This window comes from Meleagris gallopavo, chromosome 10 (assembly GCF_905368555.1).
Source record: "Meleagris gallopavo chromosome 10, MGAL_WU_HG_1.1, whole genome shotgun sequence".
Taxonomy (NCBI): domain Eukaryota; kingdom Metazoa; phylum Chordata; class Aves; order Galliformes; family Phasianidae; genus Meleagris; species Meleagris gallopavo.
Window position 1 is genome coordinate 20,329,602 of NC_139413.1, and position 20,086 is coordinate 20,349,687.

Consider the following 20,086-nt stretch of genomic DNA (forward strand, 5'->3'; position numbering starts at 1 on the left):
CAATTCCCATCAGCTGCAATCAGTGACAGCACATCAACAGTGACTTATTTTTGAATGGTTTTCTACAACTTCTGAGTAACAGTGGTGGAGCTTATTCTCACCTGCACCTCACAGTAGCTGCCTCAGCTGGCAGCACCCATATGCTGCTCCATACTAACTAGAATTCCAGTATTCTAAATGAATACTGGAATGCCATGCTATAGTTCTAACAAAAACTTCTCCCCAAATACTATTATTTTGGGCCAAACTGGCAAACACAAAAATCTCTAACGTTCTAAGCCATCAACCACACACAAGTAACAGCTCTTCAATTCTTCATGATCTTTCCTCAGCCAAACTGCATTTTTAACTCCATTTTCCCCAGTTCAACCCTGTCCCTTGTTTTCTTATTTACTCCTTCAGAGTTACCACAGTAATAACCACTATCAAAATAAAGTCAAATTGACACAGATGTTGAAAGCTGTCTTACTGGTAGCCTTTGATCCAAGTGATCAAGCAAGCCCTCTTCTCAGAAGTTAATCATACAGCAAAGAAGTTCAAAAATAGGCCTGAGCACGCAACACCGACAAATCAAGTACCATCGGGATAAAACTCATTTGATGCAGAACATCAGAAATAAGCCTTCAAAGCAGTCCTCATTTTAAGGAGAGCAATGAAGTTAGAGAGTAAGGGTAGCACTGCTACAAGTGTTTAGCAACACTTGTACTTTAGAAAAGACAACTATTTATTTTATTACTTTATTACTAAGATCTGTTAGCTAGAGATAGAAGAGCCCTTCACACTGGCATTGCTCAGTAAGGAAAGACAAAGGGAAGAATGAATACATAACTAGCTTACTGAATCCCTGGGAGGGAAGAATGAGAAAAATGTTAAACCTGCAGTGACATTAACTAAAAACATGGTTTAAAGTATAAAAAAAAAGAATACAGGAGGTGTTTTGCTTCTTCCTGGTAGTTAAATAAGGATTTGACACAGTATTCCAATTTGTTAATTACGCTAAAAATTAGATCCCATCAATTTTGAGGGCTTTAATGACCTAATGAAATCACAATATCACAAGAGAATAGAAGTGGAGTAATTCAGTAAAGAGCAGAAAGTTTTCAGTCTGGTTTTCTAAAGCGCTTTTTAATCACATAATTAATTGAGATTTGGGAAAAATACACCTTTGTTAAAGGTTCAGAATCTCCACCCTTTCAATTAAGGGAAGAGAATTCACACGACGCAGCCTGCAAGACCACCAAGAGGTCTTCTGGCAAACACAGAGAATACCAGTGATGACATGCCTGCTGCTTTCAAGACAAGAAAAACAAGCAGGAGAGTCACCATCCCCATCTCTTCTGCCTTGCTTTATACACAGGAAAGTTCACTCTCTTTTTCCCCCACCCCCCAAACCCTTGCATATCACCTTTAAGGACATGGCTCCATTCCAGGTGCAAGAGCTCCTGACACATTTTGTTTATTTGGGTTAGCACCGTTCCCTAGCATTCTACTTTTTTTTTTTTTTTCCATGCCTCTTATTAATCAATTTTAAAAGCCAATGAGACAATTATAATCAACAGATGATCCTCTTAGTGTGCAGAAGCCAACAAACTTCTTCCTGTAACGTGCACCTGAATTACATCAAGCACTGCAGAAAACTATCAGTATGAACTTGTGACTGATTAATACTGTGATTCCTGATAATTTAAAAACTGCTCCTTATATCACACATCTTCCATGGCTAATAATATCCTAAAAGCAAGGACTTGGCATCAGGTTCTATGATACATGGCTCCTTCTCAAAAGTTTAATGAATTTGTAGGAAAAGAAACAATAAATAAAGTCAGAAATATATTTAGTGGCTTGTCAGGACGAAGGGTCAATTTCCCAATAATAACACTTCACAGTACAGTACAAGTACACATAACTGTGTATGTGCCATGAATCAGAGAAGAAGCTAACAGTGCCACATCCTATGAAAGACTGCCTGCCATGTTCCAGCCTTCAGCTGCCTATGAACTTTCTTAAATGTTAATTGTTTGGTATAAAACTTCTAACATCAGGTGCCTGCCTGCAGAGCAGCAATTGGAAAGCTTCAGTGAAAACACAGCTCATCTGCTTCTAATGTTAAATTAAAAAAAAAAGAAAAAAAAAGTGGTTAACCTAAGCTTAAACAGTTGGGTGGCAATTGTCTTGAGAAGTTCTGGTATTCCAGCTCTTCAGGAAGAAATACAACATTCCTAAGTGCTGCTGATTTGTGTCTCAAGAGTGCACCTTCTACCATCTCACTCCACTATAAATCTTTGAAAAAAATGCAGTTTCACACACTTTTTCAAGTCTTCTAATTTTTTTTTTTTTTTTTTGCAAAAAAAAATTCCATATACTTTATTCTTAAGGAAAAGCTGTTTTGAAGGGTCAGTTCCTAGACCTGATCAAATATCAGGTGCCACCTGAGGTCTTCTGTACCACCAAGAGGCACACAAGCCACAGGAGGCTCCACAGCCATGCTTGATCTGTTGTGATTTTGCAACCTATTTTTTTGATATATAAAAAAATAATAATGTAAAAAGCTCACAGGGGGGAGGGAAAAGAAAAGCATAGAAAAAGGGACTCTACAAGTTAGGCTAGAAGGAGGAGAAAGCAGCTCCTGAGCACTAGTGGAGATAGGAACTGGGAAAGAGCACCAGACCACAGAGGCAGGAATAAAAAAAAAAGAAAAGGGAAAAAAATGACCATGGGCAGATAAACGAAGGACGCTGATGGGAGAAGTCAGAAGAGAAGTAAGGGGATGGGACAATTGGTGAAAGGAGATGAGAGTAAGATATGAGAAAGAGAAGCTGGACTCTTGACAAGGATCCTGAAGGGCAAGACTAAGCAAAGAGACTGACTAGGATAAGCAGGGCAGGTAGGCAGTGGCAAGAAGCCAGCATGGAAAGGCAGGGAAAAGCTGGGACAATACTGACGGCAATAGGATTCACTCAGTCAAATAAGAATGAAAGGCAGGAGGGTTCTGTACTCCCTAAAATATACTGTCCCTATCTAGAGACTAGAGAAGAAACCAAAATTTCCCAGTCTCACCACTCCCCTACTGCTAGAAAAAGACTGGAAAAGGCTTACTAGGGTCTGTGTCTCATCTGAGGCAGTTCACACACAGAGAAAACAACTTACTAGTGTTATCCATGACAGCTCAAGTAGAGTAGCTGTGAGTGGGAGACCTTTACATCTAGCTCCCACAGATAAACACTGTGGTGTTAAAATGCTTCCACATGATGGAATTTCAGTGTTTTCAAGTTCAGCCTTTTACAAGACCTGAGAAATCATACACAACATTTAACAGTCATGCAGGAGGAGTAATGCTATAAAGTCAAACACACAGACATGCAAAAATAAGTAAATTAAGAAAGCATGTGCGACTCAGAGTGTTTATATTTGCTAAGTCTTCAGAGGATCTTGTTTATCCTCATATACCTCATCACCCCTGCCCTGCATGCTCAGCTTAGCTTCCTGGGCTAATGATGTTTAACCGTAGATCCATACATTCATATCTTCTGAACACTCAGCTTCTCAATTGTAGTAATTTTCTTGACAATGTTTTATGTGCCATTATCACTACGACTGCCTTTAAAAGACAAGGGCATTTAGAGCTGTGTAAGAGTCCAAGTCCAAAATGCTCTCAGCTTTGTTATCCTTGTATTTTGCTCCAAAAAATCTTTGTCTAAGCAGCTTTCTTTTAAAAACACATTTTCTCCACTTTCAGACACACACGTAGTCCAACTGCTGGCTTGCGTTTCACTCCTCTCAAACAGTTTGAAGCTGTGCTTTCTTATTTGTATTACTGTAATGCCTCTGAGCTTTAATCACAGACCAGGGCACACTAACCTGGCAATAATCAAGCTTCAGCAATTTAGCAGATATCATTAAAAGCAAATGAGAGGTACAGTATGGGAACAACCATATGGTATTTAGTACTTTTAGCACATAAGTAAAACAGGGATAATAACCCTACCCTTCCTTACAGCACTGTTGTGAGAATAGATACATTAAAGATTACATGAGATATTATGGTAAGAGGGACCAGATAATGATCTAACCAAATCCTTGAAATCACTGGGAGTTTTGCCTACTGAAAGGCTCCTGGATGTGATCTCAGAATAATTCGCTACATACGACGAGAGTGGAGAATTTCTAGAAGTATTTGCAATCCATCTAACACTGGTCCCAGCTCCAACCTGACTGACGTAGAGTGCTCTTGAAGAATTGGTTTTAATGTTCATATGTAGCAAAAATTTACGGTTTGATCCAAAACTCACTGAAGTCACCTGGAGCTTTTCCCTTAGCTCTTGTGAGCTTTGGACCACAGCCTGCAGTATTACACGAGTGTAATACTTAGTTCTGAGCTGGAAAAAAATAAGTCACACCCCCACCTGGGAATCTGAGGAAAACCAGGGTATCTGTACCTTTTTATTTCTTTCACTTTCTGATTGATATGTACATATGTACCAAAAGATAGTGGTCTCACTATTATTACTCTATATACCCTTATCTACATACCGGGTTTTTTTTTCCCTTTCTGTCCTGGGGCCACTTCTGTGGGTTCATAAGCTTTCTTCATCAACATGGAGAGAGTAGCATCATGCGTCCGAAACAGATCCACAACTTTATATAAATCGACATCTGTGATCAGATCGCAGCTCAATACCAAAACGTCAGTCTGTCAAGGAAGAAAAAAAGAAAACCTTCAGAAATACAAATGACCACATACGGATTAGCATTTGATGACTTGGCTCCAGGTTGTAGAGAATGTGATCATGAAAATTGCTATTATGAGCCCCTAGCAGGAGAAACTGGGAAACAGTACCCACGGATTTCAAGACTGCCATGAAAATCTGCTGCATTTACGATCACTACTTCCAGTTGCATAATGATGTAGAAAAGAAAGCTTCCTGAAGAAATCTTTTTAGCTGACTTTGCATCTGGCTACAAATCACTGGAAAAGATATTTAAACTATGTTATTTTATCAGGAAAAAAAAATCAAAGACCATCTAGGATGTGATTTACTCGGTAATTGCAGTGTGATGGGTGGGCTCAGTTTAGAAACACATTTCCTAAAAGCAGCAATATCCCATATAAAAAACAACAAGGAAGCTTGGTTCTATTTAATAACAGGCTCGTATTTAATTTTGATCTCAAAGGATTCCAAAGTGCCTTACAAAGTAATTAAGGGAAGTGCTGCACATATCACAGAAATGCAGTCACACAGTAGTGAGACATACCAGCTTCATTAACCACGCAGGCTGTCAAGGCACTCTGACTAAAATCCCTCACTTCAAAAAAATTTTCTGCATTTCCCATGGGCTGCAGAACATCCTGCCAAAAATCTACTAGTTTGGCAATTATCTTCATTTAAATTAATCCTAATACAACATCTCAGCAGTACGACCTACAAATAACTAGCAAGTTTCTGCTTTGTTTTTTGTTAATGAATAACCTTTTTTGTTAATGACAGTGTTTCTCTCTTGACATTACTGTTTTCGCTTTGAGTGCTACCATTCACTATGGTAAGACTTCTTGCTAGGGAGAACATGGCTTCCTAGTTTCATCTTTTATAAAGGGCATTAGCAAAGACTTGATGCAATTACAGTTGCTCTCTTCATAAAGGATCAAGTTCTGCCTTACAAACTATCTAATATTAGCACATTCCGCACGGGAGGTGAAGATAAGGGAGGTCTGGTATTTCCATTATTAGACAGGTTCTCCTACAAATGCTAGGCAGCTTCACGTGTTTACCAATAAGTCATTGGAATCCGGTGTGTCACAAACTATGGGAGCTGCTGATTTGGCATGCTGCACAGAAGGTCAGGCTCTTTGGTTTTCATTTGCTTTCTTCCATCTTTACTCAATAACACCTGGATGCTTTACAGGAAGCAATAATATTCAGGTTAAGAAACTTTACACATCCAAAACCTAACTTGTATCTCCCCTTTTAATATATTTGCAAAATATGTATTTTATATTATGGTTTTGCCCAAGAGAAGTGTTTTAATTATCACTTCTCTAAAACAAGCAACACACACACATTGGAACAAAATCCAACCAACCACAAATGCAAGCTGCCTAGCACCCTGGAAACAGACCTGCACTGACATCCCTGGGTGTACACAGAAAGGAAAATAGATGTGACTTGTAGAAGGATATCTTCCATTTTATACCTGAACATTGTGAAGAAGCATATATTGAACACTCCGAAAAATCCTACAAAAATGTTCAGATGTTGCATTTTTACACAAGCACGAATGAGTTACAAAACTTTCAGAAGAGGTCAAAATGTATGTGAGACCCATTGAAAGAGACCCACGCTTTTCAAACTCAGTTTGCAGAGGGAATAGCTCTCTGCCTTCAGATCTAAATGCACGCACTCATGGTGTAAAAAAGGAATAATAATACGAGACGGTCAGAGGCACGTCAATGGATTTACTTTAAGGAGTTGGACTTGTATGGCAAATTTTGTAATTATTTCACAATCTACTAAATGCTTGAATCTGTCACTGCAGCAAAATCCCAACAAGCGCTTCATAGCTGCGAACAGGCTCCTGTTTTTTTTCCCTCCTCACTATAGGACAAGCTTTTTGCAAAAACTGAATGCAAGACCCCTGAGGAGCATACGGGAACAGAACCACCAAATGTCTGGTTGCCATCTGTTCTACCCATTTACTCTCCCAATATGTAAATAAACGTCAGTGAGCACAGGGACCAGTGAAACACACAGTTGCTCTGTAAAGCCCACATTTCTGCCTCTCCTCCTGATGAGCAGAGCAGCGGCCTCAGAAGCATGCTGAGAATACACCATGAAAGGCTCTTTTGGGACTTGACAGCCTCCCCCTTGAAACACCACCACCCTCATAAATAAAGCCCTCACTGTCTAATGGATGCACTTTTTTCCAGTGTACAACTCCTGAACGAATAAACTAATGGCTGAATGAAAAAATAAACTATCCTAGAACCCTAGCAGAAGCGTGTGTTTTTCTTTACTTTCTTTCTTCTACGCCCACCCTGAAAAAATAAACGGTGGAGCTTGTGGTTTTTTTTAAGTATCGACTTCTATCCATACCATCTAACTACGGTGCACCTTCCCAATGCACTGCTGATACAAAGAGGTATGTGCTCACCGCATGTTCTCCTGCGCTAACAAAGGGGGATGTGAACATACTTGACTTCATGAATTATGCAAACACCTAAGTACACACATACACACATCTCCTAATGAAATACATCTCACGATGATTACATCAACCCTAAACTATTATACAAACAGACGATAAGAATCAACATGAGCTGATTAAAAAAAGCAGCAAGTCCACACCCCGAGCAGAACCACTGCAAAGGAAGAATAACACGCACAGATCTTCACCAGCAGTGCTCTCACCGCCGTTACAACCTGGGGGAGGACAAAGCGGCGCTCTTAAGTCAGGAAGGACCATCTGACGGACGGGGCGTGAAAGCAATGCTTGAAATTTCTGTCATTTGTCAGATCTGCCAACGTCGATAGGTAACCTCTTGTTTACGACTGATTTATTCGGGTTTGCACTTTATGCAGTCAAGGTCGGGATTCAGACTTGGCATCCAATCAATGGAGAGAAACGAGCTCCTTCAGGGGTCATTCCATCCCACCCACGACGTGAGCTGCGAGGAGCTGCTTTACCACCCACCCCTGGTAGGAACCCTGGGCCCAGCTCAGCCCACACTGCACACTCTGCTCAGTCAGTAAGCAACCTGGAGCTCAGCTCTGCCTTCTTAACGCTGGGTAACAGCACAGCACTGTCAGGAGTGCCCCAGAACGCGAGGTGAGATAACTTACATACTCGGCCTAACATAAAACATCAAGAGAGTCACATAAAACAGAGCAAAGCTGTGCAGAGAAAGAACTCGGAGCCAACGTGTCAACAATTATACAAAGCCCAGCACAATATGGAACATCGACACAAAAACAAAACCAAAAGGCAGAATGTTTCAAGAGCTCAGTTCAAGATGACCGATTTAAAAATAGAAAACATGCTTTCAATGGAGCTAATTCATACCACAGATCAAAAGATGGATGCAATTATATGCTGTAATATACAGCACAAATAAAAAGCTTTGGACTTTCTCACACCCTGCATATAAAGGCAGCATGAAAAACGTTTATATTCAGTTGTGATTGCTGGACCCCTTCTGTTCAAACAGGAGATATCAGGGTTACCACAGCTAGCTGGCAGCAAATGCTGACTTTTTAAATGGTATTTACTATGCCTTTTCTGTCAAGTATAGACAAGGGCAGGACCTTGTAGCCTCAACTGCTGAGGCCTCAAAAACTGCAGACTAGAAAAATGAGGAAACATGTGTTGCAAGGAAATCTCTAATTTGAACAAAATCAGCCTCAAGAAAAAGAGGAAAACAAATGTCAGATTGCATTATAAACAGAAAAGAAGCAAAGTATCCACAAAGCAGTGGAACCACATCCTAACAGAACCAAACACGGACAAAGCACTGAACTCAAATGCTAGCAGCTTCCAATTGCACAGTATTACATGTCAAAGTTTTGACAGGAGAAGAAGAAAATAAAGAGATTAGATAGACTTTGTGCTTGCGCTCAGCCTAAGTTAACACACGCACAGAGAACTCTGCATCATTTCCTGTGGTGTTCACCATACAGCAAGCGGGAGAGGAATGAGTTATAATTACTGCTGGAATCGAGACTGAGAATTCTCAACACAATAGCCTGGAACTTCACCCATATGTTGCATTAACAGTGGGGTTTGTGTGTAATGCTTTTATTATTCTAAAGACTGGAAAGGGAAAGAACAGTTTGGCTGTGGGCAAACATTTTGATTGCTAGTTAGCACGCTCTCAGGCAAAGCCAGGGGTACCTCGGAGCAATTGCATTACTCACCGCTCTTCAGATCAGAAAATGTACATCCAAGGCTTTAGAGAATCCCTTTTTATCTCAGCCTCCATTAAGAGTCCTCCAATTTCCACACCTGTGACCTCTTTGAAGCTCTTTGGCTGCTCCTGTAACTGGAGCAGGGAACCTCTTTTCTTTTTTTTTTTTTTATTTGGATGTCTGTAGGATCTTGTTAACCACCAACAGAAATGACCGCCTTTGGCTGGGAATTCCCACTCTGCTTTTGTAATGTCCTTGATAGCAAGATTCAGAAGAAAAGCATGATTTAGTGCTTTCTTAACAGACACGAAGCGTTTCCCTTCAGCACACTCACCCTACAACAGCAAGCTTGCTGCAGGCTAGCACCTTCCTAACTCTGCTAAAGACATGGAGCAGGGGAGGCACAGCATCCTTCAGTCCAGCAGTAATCTCTCCTCAGAAAAAGAAGGAACAAAGCTTTTTTTTTTTTTCTTTGAAAGATGGTGGTAAGGTGGAAGAGGTTTTAAAGAGGAAAAAACAACAACAAACAAACAAACAAACAAAAAACAAGCCACACCAAAACCAAAAATAAACATAAAATAAAAACCAACTTGGGAGCCAAGGGAGTCTCTTCTTGTTTCTTGGATAGCCCTGAATTCATCAGGTGAGGATATCTTAAGGCAATGTGAATGCCTTCATACACACAATCTGTCAGCATCACTGTTTATCTTCTCAAAGAAAGCTGGAAGAAAGATGCCAGGAGCTGGGGAGGAGACTTAACCCCAGTCCTATCACATGGCTCATCCTGTGCATTATATCAGATGGGATCTTACAACAAAAACACCCATTTTGTGTTATCTCTGCATCTCAAGAGCTACCATCCAAAATCAATATTTTTTAATTTACATATATATAAGGTAGGAACAGGAAAGATATTCAAGCCCTCGAGGCATCCTGTCTCCTCCCAGGAGGAAGTCTCCTTCCCTATTGCTGAAACTGACACGTGGGGTGGAAAAGGGTAATTTACAGTTATCAGCAACCAAAAGCAGAAGTTTAGAGATGAACGCAAGTTCATGAGCTTATTAAGAATGTTTTCAAAGCAGGACTTTGATACTGTGATGCTTACTGAACACCACACCTTCTGGTCTAGGTGCAAGCTTTGCAATCTATCTTTCCTTCGGTTCCATCCAGTGCAGTTTTGAGTAGAGTAGTCAAAAAATCATTTTCCCCACTTCTTCCTCCAACCACGTTACCTTTCTTCACTGGTTCCCCTTTTCTGTCACACCAAGCAAAAATTGTTTGCCTTTTTTTTTTTTTCTTCTAAATAACTTCGTCCTTCCATCACCAGTCATTTACCAAGCGTACTTCTGCCTTAGATCAACAGAGGATGCCAGCTCTACTATCTGCATTCTCCAAAGGAGGAGATTTTATGCTCAGCACAGCTGTCCATTACACCTCAGACACACACTACATTCACCTGCAGGCTAACACAGTATTTGTCATGAAAATCTTTTGTTAGAAGTCTGCTGTCATTGTACCTGCAGAGATCTAGCCATCATCAGATCAGTGTGCACGACTGACACAAAATTTGAGCTCTTCATTTGCTGGAGGCCAGGTATCCTCTCCCGTGTCTATGTCCAAAATCCAAGCATGCACAGAGAAGATTGGTTTTCCCCATCTAAAACAAGGCATCCACAACGTGTGCACGGTAACTCATGAGAACCACGTGCTGAAGCTCGGGGAAACATCCCATAAGCCAGGCCCTGAATTCACCAGTTCACAGAGGGTGAGCCTGGCAAGCCGACTTCTCCCCTGGCTCAGCGTATTGCACTAACAGATCCCTTCTTCCCAGGCAGGAGCACTCCAGAAAGAAATGGCACTCTCCTCATCGCTCGCGTTCCTGGAAGGAAGGTTTCCAGGACTACCTGGCCGGCAGCACGACCAGACCTGCTGTGCGGCTGCTCTTGGACTCTGCCTCCCACAGACAGAAAGGAGAACGCCGCAGCCGGGCTCCGATCTCAGCGGCGCAGCAGGCTTGCTGCCAAAGCCCAGAGCTCAAGCCCAGGCTTAACACTTAATGCAAGCAGAGCCTTAGGCAGTCAGGTGCTGTAGTCATACAAACAATAATAATAAAAAGTAGTCCTAATGGAGCTCAACTGGCTCAAGTTATTGAAGAGAAAGATGGCCTTTGTCCACAGCCCGCAGTTACCCACACAGCAGATTGCTCAGCACCACGACAAAAAGCAGAAATGGCAGGCATCGGTGGCTCAAATGCAGAAATAAAAAGAAAGGTATTTTAAGTATCACCTGGAATAAGTGACCAACTGGTATAACAGACTCATCGTCAGTGAGAATGCATGAATAAAGACTTGCCTTCTTCCGGAAACACAGCAAGTCATCCATAAGCTTTGGGTGACAGCTGAAACTACTGCGTGCAGAGCACCTTACAGACTATGGGATCACAATTTCTAGCAGTCTGCAACAAAGTAACACAAGAAAACCAAGCAAACACAGTACACGTCCTCAGGCATCGCCCTGCCATCCTGTAACTAGTAGCAGTGTGTCCTTAAATAAACAAAAAACGTGAAACAAGATTTCCAAGGTAAAGCCAAGACGTTACACAACACTCAGTTCCAGTTCTGTTCTAACAGAAAACCCGAGCATTACTCACTCTGCAAAATACAGCTCAGCAGAACCAGCCCTTTTGAAACACAGCTCAATGGCACTGCCGCTTCCTTGTAGCCTGCACGGAACCGAGTATCCACATACAGTCCAAATCTTACTCACCTTGTTCAAATGTGTTTTTTTTCCCCTCTGTAAAAACAAGCTACACTATGGTATCTAAAAATGCTGTTCTGAATCCTATATTTCTATAGGATCCCCTCTTCTATACTATTTTCTCCCCTTGCACCTACGCAATTTTTCCACTGATACTTGTTGTGCAGCAAGTGGCATAAAAAACATACAACGAAAACTCTGAGACCTCCTCTGCTTTTCCCAGCACTACCAATCTCCATCCAGAACATTAACCACCTTCCCAAAAGAGATGACAGAAGTTATATTACAGAATAATGTACAAATTTGCTTCAAGAAAATTTGAACATCATTATTTTTCCTTTTTCAGCACAAAACCAAAGAAAAACTACACAACCTATGTGGGTTTCCCAGTTAACATGGTAAGACAAAAATGCAAAATGAAGCTTTAGACATCCTGCAATCCACCAATCTTCACCATGGCTTTCAACAAACTGTAACAACAACAAAAAAAGCTTAGCATAGCAAAAGTGACCATCTCTGGGAAAGGAGGTGCTGTTCATGTTACCAAGATTACAGTACTGCACCAGGCTGCAAAAACAGACAGGGAAAAACCCTCTAAAAGTAATAACTCCATGGGTTGACATTTGGCATCTGTTCCCTCCCACACTTGCCAATAAGTAGAACATGCACTCAGATGAACACATGAATTTGTGTTTTATCTAAGCAATTTTATACTCTCTTCTGGAGGATGAATGCTCACTAATGAACATCACCTTCAGTAGAGAAATTGTGACCACTGTGCAGTCCACCCTTGCCAAGAGAAGACCCAAGCACTCACGAGGGAAGGGCTGTTCAGATCCTAGCCAAGAAGATTCCACACCAGTGGAAACCATCAAGGCTTGAAATAAAGGGGAAAGGTTGTAGAAACCAAGGAGGGAATGTTATTCCAGAAAGGTAAGAGGACATCTCCTTGGAAGTATCACCCTACCTGAAACCGGAGCTGCCTCTCTCACGAGGAAGGGCTGAGGAGATTGGGAACAACAATCAAAAATTACATCAGATCAGATGGCACCTTAACACTTAACACACACACAGCACAGGGCTGTCATCAGATAAAGCCCTAGCAACTCCTCCTTGCTCTGCTCCAGGGTGATACTGACAGCACCAAAGCCTTCGTGCCTCCAGCAAGCACAGGGGACATCTCACCTTCAAGGCTCAGACGTGGAGAGGTTCTGGCTTCTCCACTGACAGCACCAAGGGCAGGCAGCAGCTGAAGGAAGTCTGCAGACTTCCCACTTGCAATACTTCATTCTCTCTTTGGAAATCAAACACAAGATGCACAAGTTCATTTCTCATGGACTCATCGCTTCTTTGAGTATTCATCACAGAACAGCTTTTGAAAACTATAAACCTGAGTTTCACTTATCAGTGTAGAAGGCTTCCTATGCCTGATAAAGCAAGCTGATAATAAAGGACTTTAATAGGCACATCAATGCATATGAAAAGTGTTAAGTATAAAAAGTGCAAAATAGTGTTTTACCAGAATGCTTTTAAATTATTTCATTTATACACACGTGCAAAAAGGTTCCCATGTCTGCAACTAAAATATGTTCACTGTGCATAATTCATCAGAAACCACAGAGGGTCTAAATGAAAACATATACTGTAACACGGGAAAAATGCTGACAATGAATTTCCACAGGGAAATAAGAAATACTGGTCAACGTGATGAGCACGGGCCTAGAAGACAGGAGGAACAGTGAGAGATACCACAATGGAAACTGACAGGTATCTCAGGCTGGTCAGTGACTCCTGCTGCAAAACACGTAAGGTCTTCATGTCTTTTTGTCTGCCTCTGTATGTAACAGAAGGCATCCTCCTAGGCTGACAGTGCACATAAGAGCAAATACCCCAGTGACCACTCTTGAGCCTAAACTTCAGAGCTAATTGCCTCATTCAGACTTCTGGTGTTTTAAACCCTGTTCCACAGTAACCCTGGCAGCAAAATAATTAATTTAATTACCTACGTACTTCTCAACCTGAGTAACTTTAAAAAGAAAAGAAAAAGCCGAAAAAACCCCGACAACTGTTGAATCCTCTGCCTCTCATCCTGCCAGGAAAAACAAAGATCAGAACAAAGTCCCAAACACATCCATCAAGCACACAGTCAGGCAGCACTATATCATCCCCCAGCACCAGCGCCAGCCTGAGCACCTGCCAGTACAGCTGTTTTATTTTGTTTTTACTAAGACAATCAGCTGTGCTTTGGGAATGGGACTCGGGCGTGCAATCCATAATTAATTTTGCCCAGCACTTCGACGCTGGTAGCTTTCAATCACACTCATTGCCTGTGTCAGAGGTAAAGATGGAAACAAGATGCTGCATACTCTGTGAGCTGCCATCCGATTCAGCTGCTTTTCTCACGCAGTGCTAACACCATTGTAAAAGGCAGAATCAGAAAAGCATCGAGAGGACGGCTTTTATTTGCATTTCAGACAGTATTCTGAACAGTGAACAGTATTTTCTGTCAGGTCTGCTGAAAAAAAAAAAAAAAAAAAGAAATTCTTTTTACTACTTCAAAACAGATAAACAGAACATTCAGTTAAGTCTTGGGGAGAGAGAGATTATTATTTTATTTCCACTCACAGCACAAGAAGTACATAGCTATGTATTATGAGGACTGAGGTCTTTCTTTCCGTGCTCACCAAACTCTGCTCAGCTATACCAAAAGGATTCAGATTCCACCTTCCAGCCATTACAGCAAGCTTACTTACATCATGTGTTTGGAAAGGAGATTTTTCAACAGAGGAAGTGAAGCGCTGAGCCATGCCGTCCAAGACTACACGGATCAGTGACCCTCAACAGCAGACAGACCACCACCGTGACATCACACTTTCCACAACATGGCTCCCAAAGATGCACATACCAAGAGAATCTGGAGTTTCGATCTTTATTTGTTCAAAGAAAGTTGGTTTTTGCCTTCTTCACCTTGGTAGCTTTATAGAATTTGCTTTGTTTTTTAAGAGCTGTGTTACTTTCAAATCTTACTTTTTGAAACTAGGAAAACCAGGTGGACCACCTGAGATGAAACATTTCACATGCAAGCACTCACCAGTGATAGTAGTAGAAGACATGCTGATTAGCTCACAGCGTGTTAGTCAGGGCTTCCATTAACACAACCAAGAGCTCATCAAGGAAGGAAAATGTGAAATTGTTCCATTGCTGTCACTCTGCTGGAACGCCACAGTTTAATCACTGGCTGGAGTCTAGCTGAGTGACACGAGGAAGAGAAATGCTTAACAGAGAATGAAAATAATACAGATTCAGAGAAGACAAATGCACACCTCCCGCCTCAGCTGCAAGTGCAGATTCATGATTTAACCAGGTTTCCCAACCTGCTGCCTGGAGAGGCCCCTGCCCAAGAGGTGGTGCCAGGCAGCAGCTGTGGACGTCTGGAAAATCTGGCACAGAAATAAAAAGGCTAAATATTAAAGATGCCTAAAGAACGCATTTGTAAACTACACTGACACCCCCTTTGTCTTATTATTACTTTTTGTCAACAATAATCTGCAAGTCACAAAAGGGTCTGCAGTAGTCTGATGAATAGCACAAAGAGAAGGTCACAGAAACAGAGTTCTCAAAGAAATTTCCTGAGTCAGGGTATTGCCTCCTGCCATCCCAGGTGTCACATTACTTAGTTTAGTCAAGAACAAACAAACAAAGACTTCTCATATTAGTATAAAAGTAGGGGGGGGTGTCTCGATTATCCCTTCAGGCAAACTGTTCATAATTCTGTTCACCTCTGATTGATGAAAACTTTCCTGTAACTCTCAGCCTTCTCTCGTGGAAAATTTAAATACAATCACATTTCAGTTTGAATGTCTTGTCTCCTTTTCAAGTGTTTGCTCTATATTTGACACAGAAGTTCCACACCTGTGCAGTATTCCAGTCAAAAATCTTCCCACTGCCTTAAGCAATTAATTTCTCATTGCAACTGAAAAATACCTGACACATTCTACTCTTGCATTTACCTCCTCCAACACAGTAGCTGCCCACCATTATCTTAATTCAGCTAGCACATTCTGAGATGTCATAAGTGTACTCCTACTCAAATTTCTTGTTAATAATCCCCCAAATCCTGAGTTCTGTGTTACCAAGTTCTTGACACTGTTGCTGTGCTGTAACATGGCAGGCCATGGCACTTGTGCTTTGCATAGCGATGCTGTGAATCATCCAGAGGAGGTCTACTAAACTGTGAGAGAAGCCCTTCAAGAAGAGCAGTCGAAGCCAAATAAACAGAGACATAAAATTGGAATGAAGAAGTCACAGAGCAACGTTCTGGAGAGAATGATCCCAAGGAAAGCCTTGACAGACACAACAGAAGACTTCATATTACAACTTGGAAAAAAGCATGTTTACTGACACCAGCTACAGAGGAAAAGCCTTCCTAAGTGAGCTAGGGGATTGCATTACATACGATGTAATGAGACATCAAAAGAAGTTAACCTTTTTAACAGGCAGCCTACTGCCCCAGTTTCAAAAATAAAAATCATCACTGAGAGATAAAACAGCATCATTACCCACTGCACGCAGCAGACAGCACAAAGACACCTCTTCTAGCTAGGAAGTGTATCAGGTAATGTCACTGAAACAGGATTTCTTACTAATTTCCCTGCTGTTCAGACTGAACTCATCTGAACGTTCCAGCCAGTGCTGCTTACCAATCAAAACCAGAACCAAGGACTGGAGATAGTTACCGAGGGGAAAGCAATTATGCACGATTGAAAAAAGAAACAAAACAAAACCCACATTTCTTTATTTCTTACAGAGACACTCCCCACCTTCCACTCTGTCCCTGGCAGTCCACAAGCTTTGGATGCTTAATAGAAATAACAGGAACATGGAAGCTATCACGTTACACCTTTCCTCCTGCTGTCACATCTGCAACGCCATTCCTAGTTTGCAGCGGCGTGCTGAAAAGTTATACTGATTTACTAAACTTCATTACCATGGATCTCATTTAAAAACCCTTATTCATGAAACATCCTGAGTGAGGAAAGTTAAATTGAAATCTGTAGTAAGTTTGGTGTTTCCTCATCACTTGTAGAAGAGGTATTCTGTTATTCCTTAGCAAAGACTGTCAAGGCTGCACGCTTCCCATGCAGTGATGGATGAAACAGCAATTAACAGCCCGTGTGAGATGGAAGTAAGAAAGGTAACTAGGAGAGCAGAACCAGGAAGTGACAAAAGTAAGGGATGCGGAAAAGCTGATCTCCTGAAGGAGGGAGTTTGCTTTACATTTCACGTAAAAATAACTTATCACAAAGGATATTTTTTAATGCAAATAATCAATGAAGACAAGACTCCAACACAAGCAGAAGACAACACACTCCTTCCAGAGGCAGAGGAAAGTGCAGACACCGCCTAAAGACTTCAGAATCCACTTTTACTAATGAACACTGGATAAGATGGTATTTTACTTCATGCAGAATTCAGAGTGATTTGACTTTGTTACTGTATCCACAAAGATAATGTTCTGAAATTTCAAAATCATTGCTGATGCTGATTCTCAGAAAAAGACACGAACATACAGCAATATTTCCTTCACACAGCTTTTCAAAGCCAGATAGGCAGGCAGCATAAGACATCTATGGTAATGCCACCTTCTGCATCCTATAAGCCTTGCTGGACTTGTCTCACCTCCATGCTGTGGGTAAGGCAATAGTTCCCAAAGTAGTGAAGTTTTCACTAAATAAATTACTTCAGAATTACTCCAGTACACTTGCATGCACAAACAATTGAAAGAAAAACGGAAGTCAGAGGCACAGAAATCAGTGTTCCTGTCACTAATTTACAGGCAAACCCAAATCTTACGTATAATTATTCTATACACTATTCTTTTGCCAAGGCCCAATCCAGGGCAGCAGAGCTCCCTTCGCTCTTTGTGATCAAGCAAGGTCATCAATCTGTCACCCAAGCCCAGAAGCATGGAAAGTTGGTTTGTTTCTTTGTTTAACCTGTTCAGGCTCTCCCACCAGCACAGATTGTGAGCTGGCAGAGACCTGTAAACACCCCTATGGTAGTAAAACTGCAGTTTCAACACTAGCATTGTTATAATACCACCAAGTGAGTCTACACAGTCTGTGTTTTACCCTTCCCAACTCTCTATGTAAACAAGAAAATAATTAAGCCCTTACAGTCTCACCATCATCTCCATATTTTGAACAGCTACCCATTAACATTCTGGCAAAAGATTAGTAGAAAACTAGGAATTTAGAGAGCGCAAATGAATAAAAGTAACAATAATATGAAACATCTTAAAAAAGCCACAAAAGCGCGGACATTAAATGGCAGCCAAGGAAACTGTCACAATGTACAACTCCTGCAGGAGGATCCTGAAACTGAGGGCATCCTAAGGAAAGACTAAGATTGTCTACAGGGAAGCAACGGAAGGAACAGATGGATTGTTATCACAAAGATCTCACACAAACTGCTTCGTATCCTTACATAAAAGGACAATGCTGTGCGTTAATTCTCAAAGAAGCGACTTAAGGAATCAATTTCAGCATGTTATCTTTATTTTGGGAAGGATGCAAGAAAAGGATACATTCAGACTGATAAACAATATCAAATGCCTAATAAAGCCGGTACCTCATCCATCTGATATTGGCTGAGACAATCAAAAATAACAGGAGGAGTTCCAGAACAGCAAAGGGTACACATCTACTGTATCAGCTCTTGAAGTTAAGATCTGCACAGAGTAGGTGAACGGCAAAAAAAGCTTGATCAGTTTTCTTGTGATTTAACGCAATCACTGAACAACAGGAAAGAGTAAGACTGGTGCAGTCGGTTGCTTGCTTCCATGCACAGGGACAGTCTTACCCACCTCCCAGAATGCCAGCACCGAGAAAGCAAGAGAACAACGAAAACCACCTTCTCTGAGCCGTTACAGGCTTTGCACACATGCATTCTTTAGGTTACATCTGAATGCAATTCTAGAAATCTCATTTTGACAACTAAACTTCACAGCATCAAACCTTATTAGCGAAGGTGTAGCACAGCAAAAAGACTGGCTGCAGCAGGCACAGCAAGCAGCAACACTGCGTGGTGGAACTCAGTCCAAGGCCAGACAAGGCAGCACGTCATGAGACCTCATGCTTCAGAGTGGTCCGACGTTTCTGTGCACCTCGGGATTTGTTCAGCTAGCCCTAGGCATATTTCTCATAGTGCACTAATAATTTTGGCTTTACTCCACGTCACTCGCACTGCATACAGGCGAGTTGTCTATGTTGTGCCACGTTACCTCATTTTTATTGAGCATACTTGCTCTTCTGTCTGTGGGCAATTAACTCAATTTGCGACAAATAAAAGTTTCAGCAACCAGTTTAAACTCCTCATCAGGCTTTTGGCACGGGCTGCAAAAAGCCTGCCAGCAAACTATGGCCACAAGCAGCAGTTGTTTCCCTGGTAAAAACTAATTCTGCAGTCAGATCCCTCTCCTGCCACACCACAGACTACAGCTTTTCAGCTACCCCTGCCATGTAGTTCTCTCACCTCTGTTGCACAGGAGAGGGTATATCCTGTAAGAGGTAAACGACTGGTGTGTATTTACTTGAGGAATGACTCCAAAATACACAGTGCACCAATCTGCTCAAGAACTTAGTATAGATTTATTTCAAATAAGAGACCACTATGTCCTCTCTGGCCAATCAAGGGAAAAAAAGGGGAGAAGCAATTGCTGCCATTCACACACAGAAGTTTACTGAAGAAAATGGCTGGTTTTGAATGTTGCCTCTCTTCTTCTCTAATCCCCTAACACAACATTGCCTCCTCTAACAACACAGTCTATGTTCTCACCTCCGCACACTTTACTACTGTCTCTCAGATTTCCCCTAACAAAACTGCCTGCATTGCCAAACAGATGTGCACCCAGCCTGCTGGGCTGACCACTCTGATCAGGCAATAAAACTGTAAGGCCTGGGTCAAAATTTGCCATGTAGGGAGACTTCCTTACTGCATACACAAGTGAAAAAAATAGTACCTGAGTTATTATGGAGTGCAGCTCTCCACATGACAGAAATCCTCAGTTAAACTACAATTCTGTTAATTTTGTTTTACCTCTTTGTATCTCACTTGCACTTTGATTTGTTACAGTCTGTACATTGATACCTTACAAAACCTCTCTCACTGTGCCACCTGGACACCCACATTTGTCTGGAAAGTTTCTTCTTATCTTGATTGGAGTCTACCTTGAAAGTATACAGCCTGTTACACTGCAGTTTATTACCTTCAACAGAGCCTGAAGAAGACAAAAGACACCTCAGGACTTTAAATGGTCCATTGATGTTCTGTTGTAACCTTTGTTTAAATAGCCAATTTGGCTAAGGTGGCCTAAACAGACAGGGAACAAACCAGAAAATTAAGCATATGACAACCACATAAACAAAATTCCA

General features: G+C 41.5%; 1 protein-coding gene across 2 annotated transcripts in view; it reads right to left on the bottom strand.

The window, feature by feature from the left end:
* Positions 1–20,086, bottom strand: part of EIF2B3 (eukaryotic translation initiation factor 2B subunit gamma) — a 93,080-nt gene that overhangs the window by 69,981 nt on the left and 3,013 nt on the right. For both annotated transcript variants that reach the window (XM_010716194.4, XM_085232338.1), the window contains exon 4: positions 4,531–4,690. In XM_010716194.4, the coding sequence (XP_010714496.2) occupies positions 4,531–4,690 (160 nt within the window). The remainder of the gene's footprint in view (positions 1–4,530; positions 4,691–20,086) is intronic.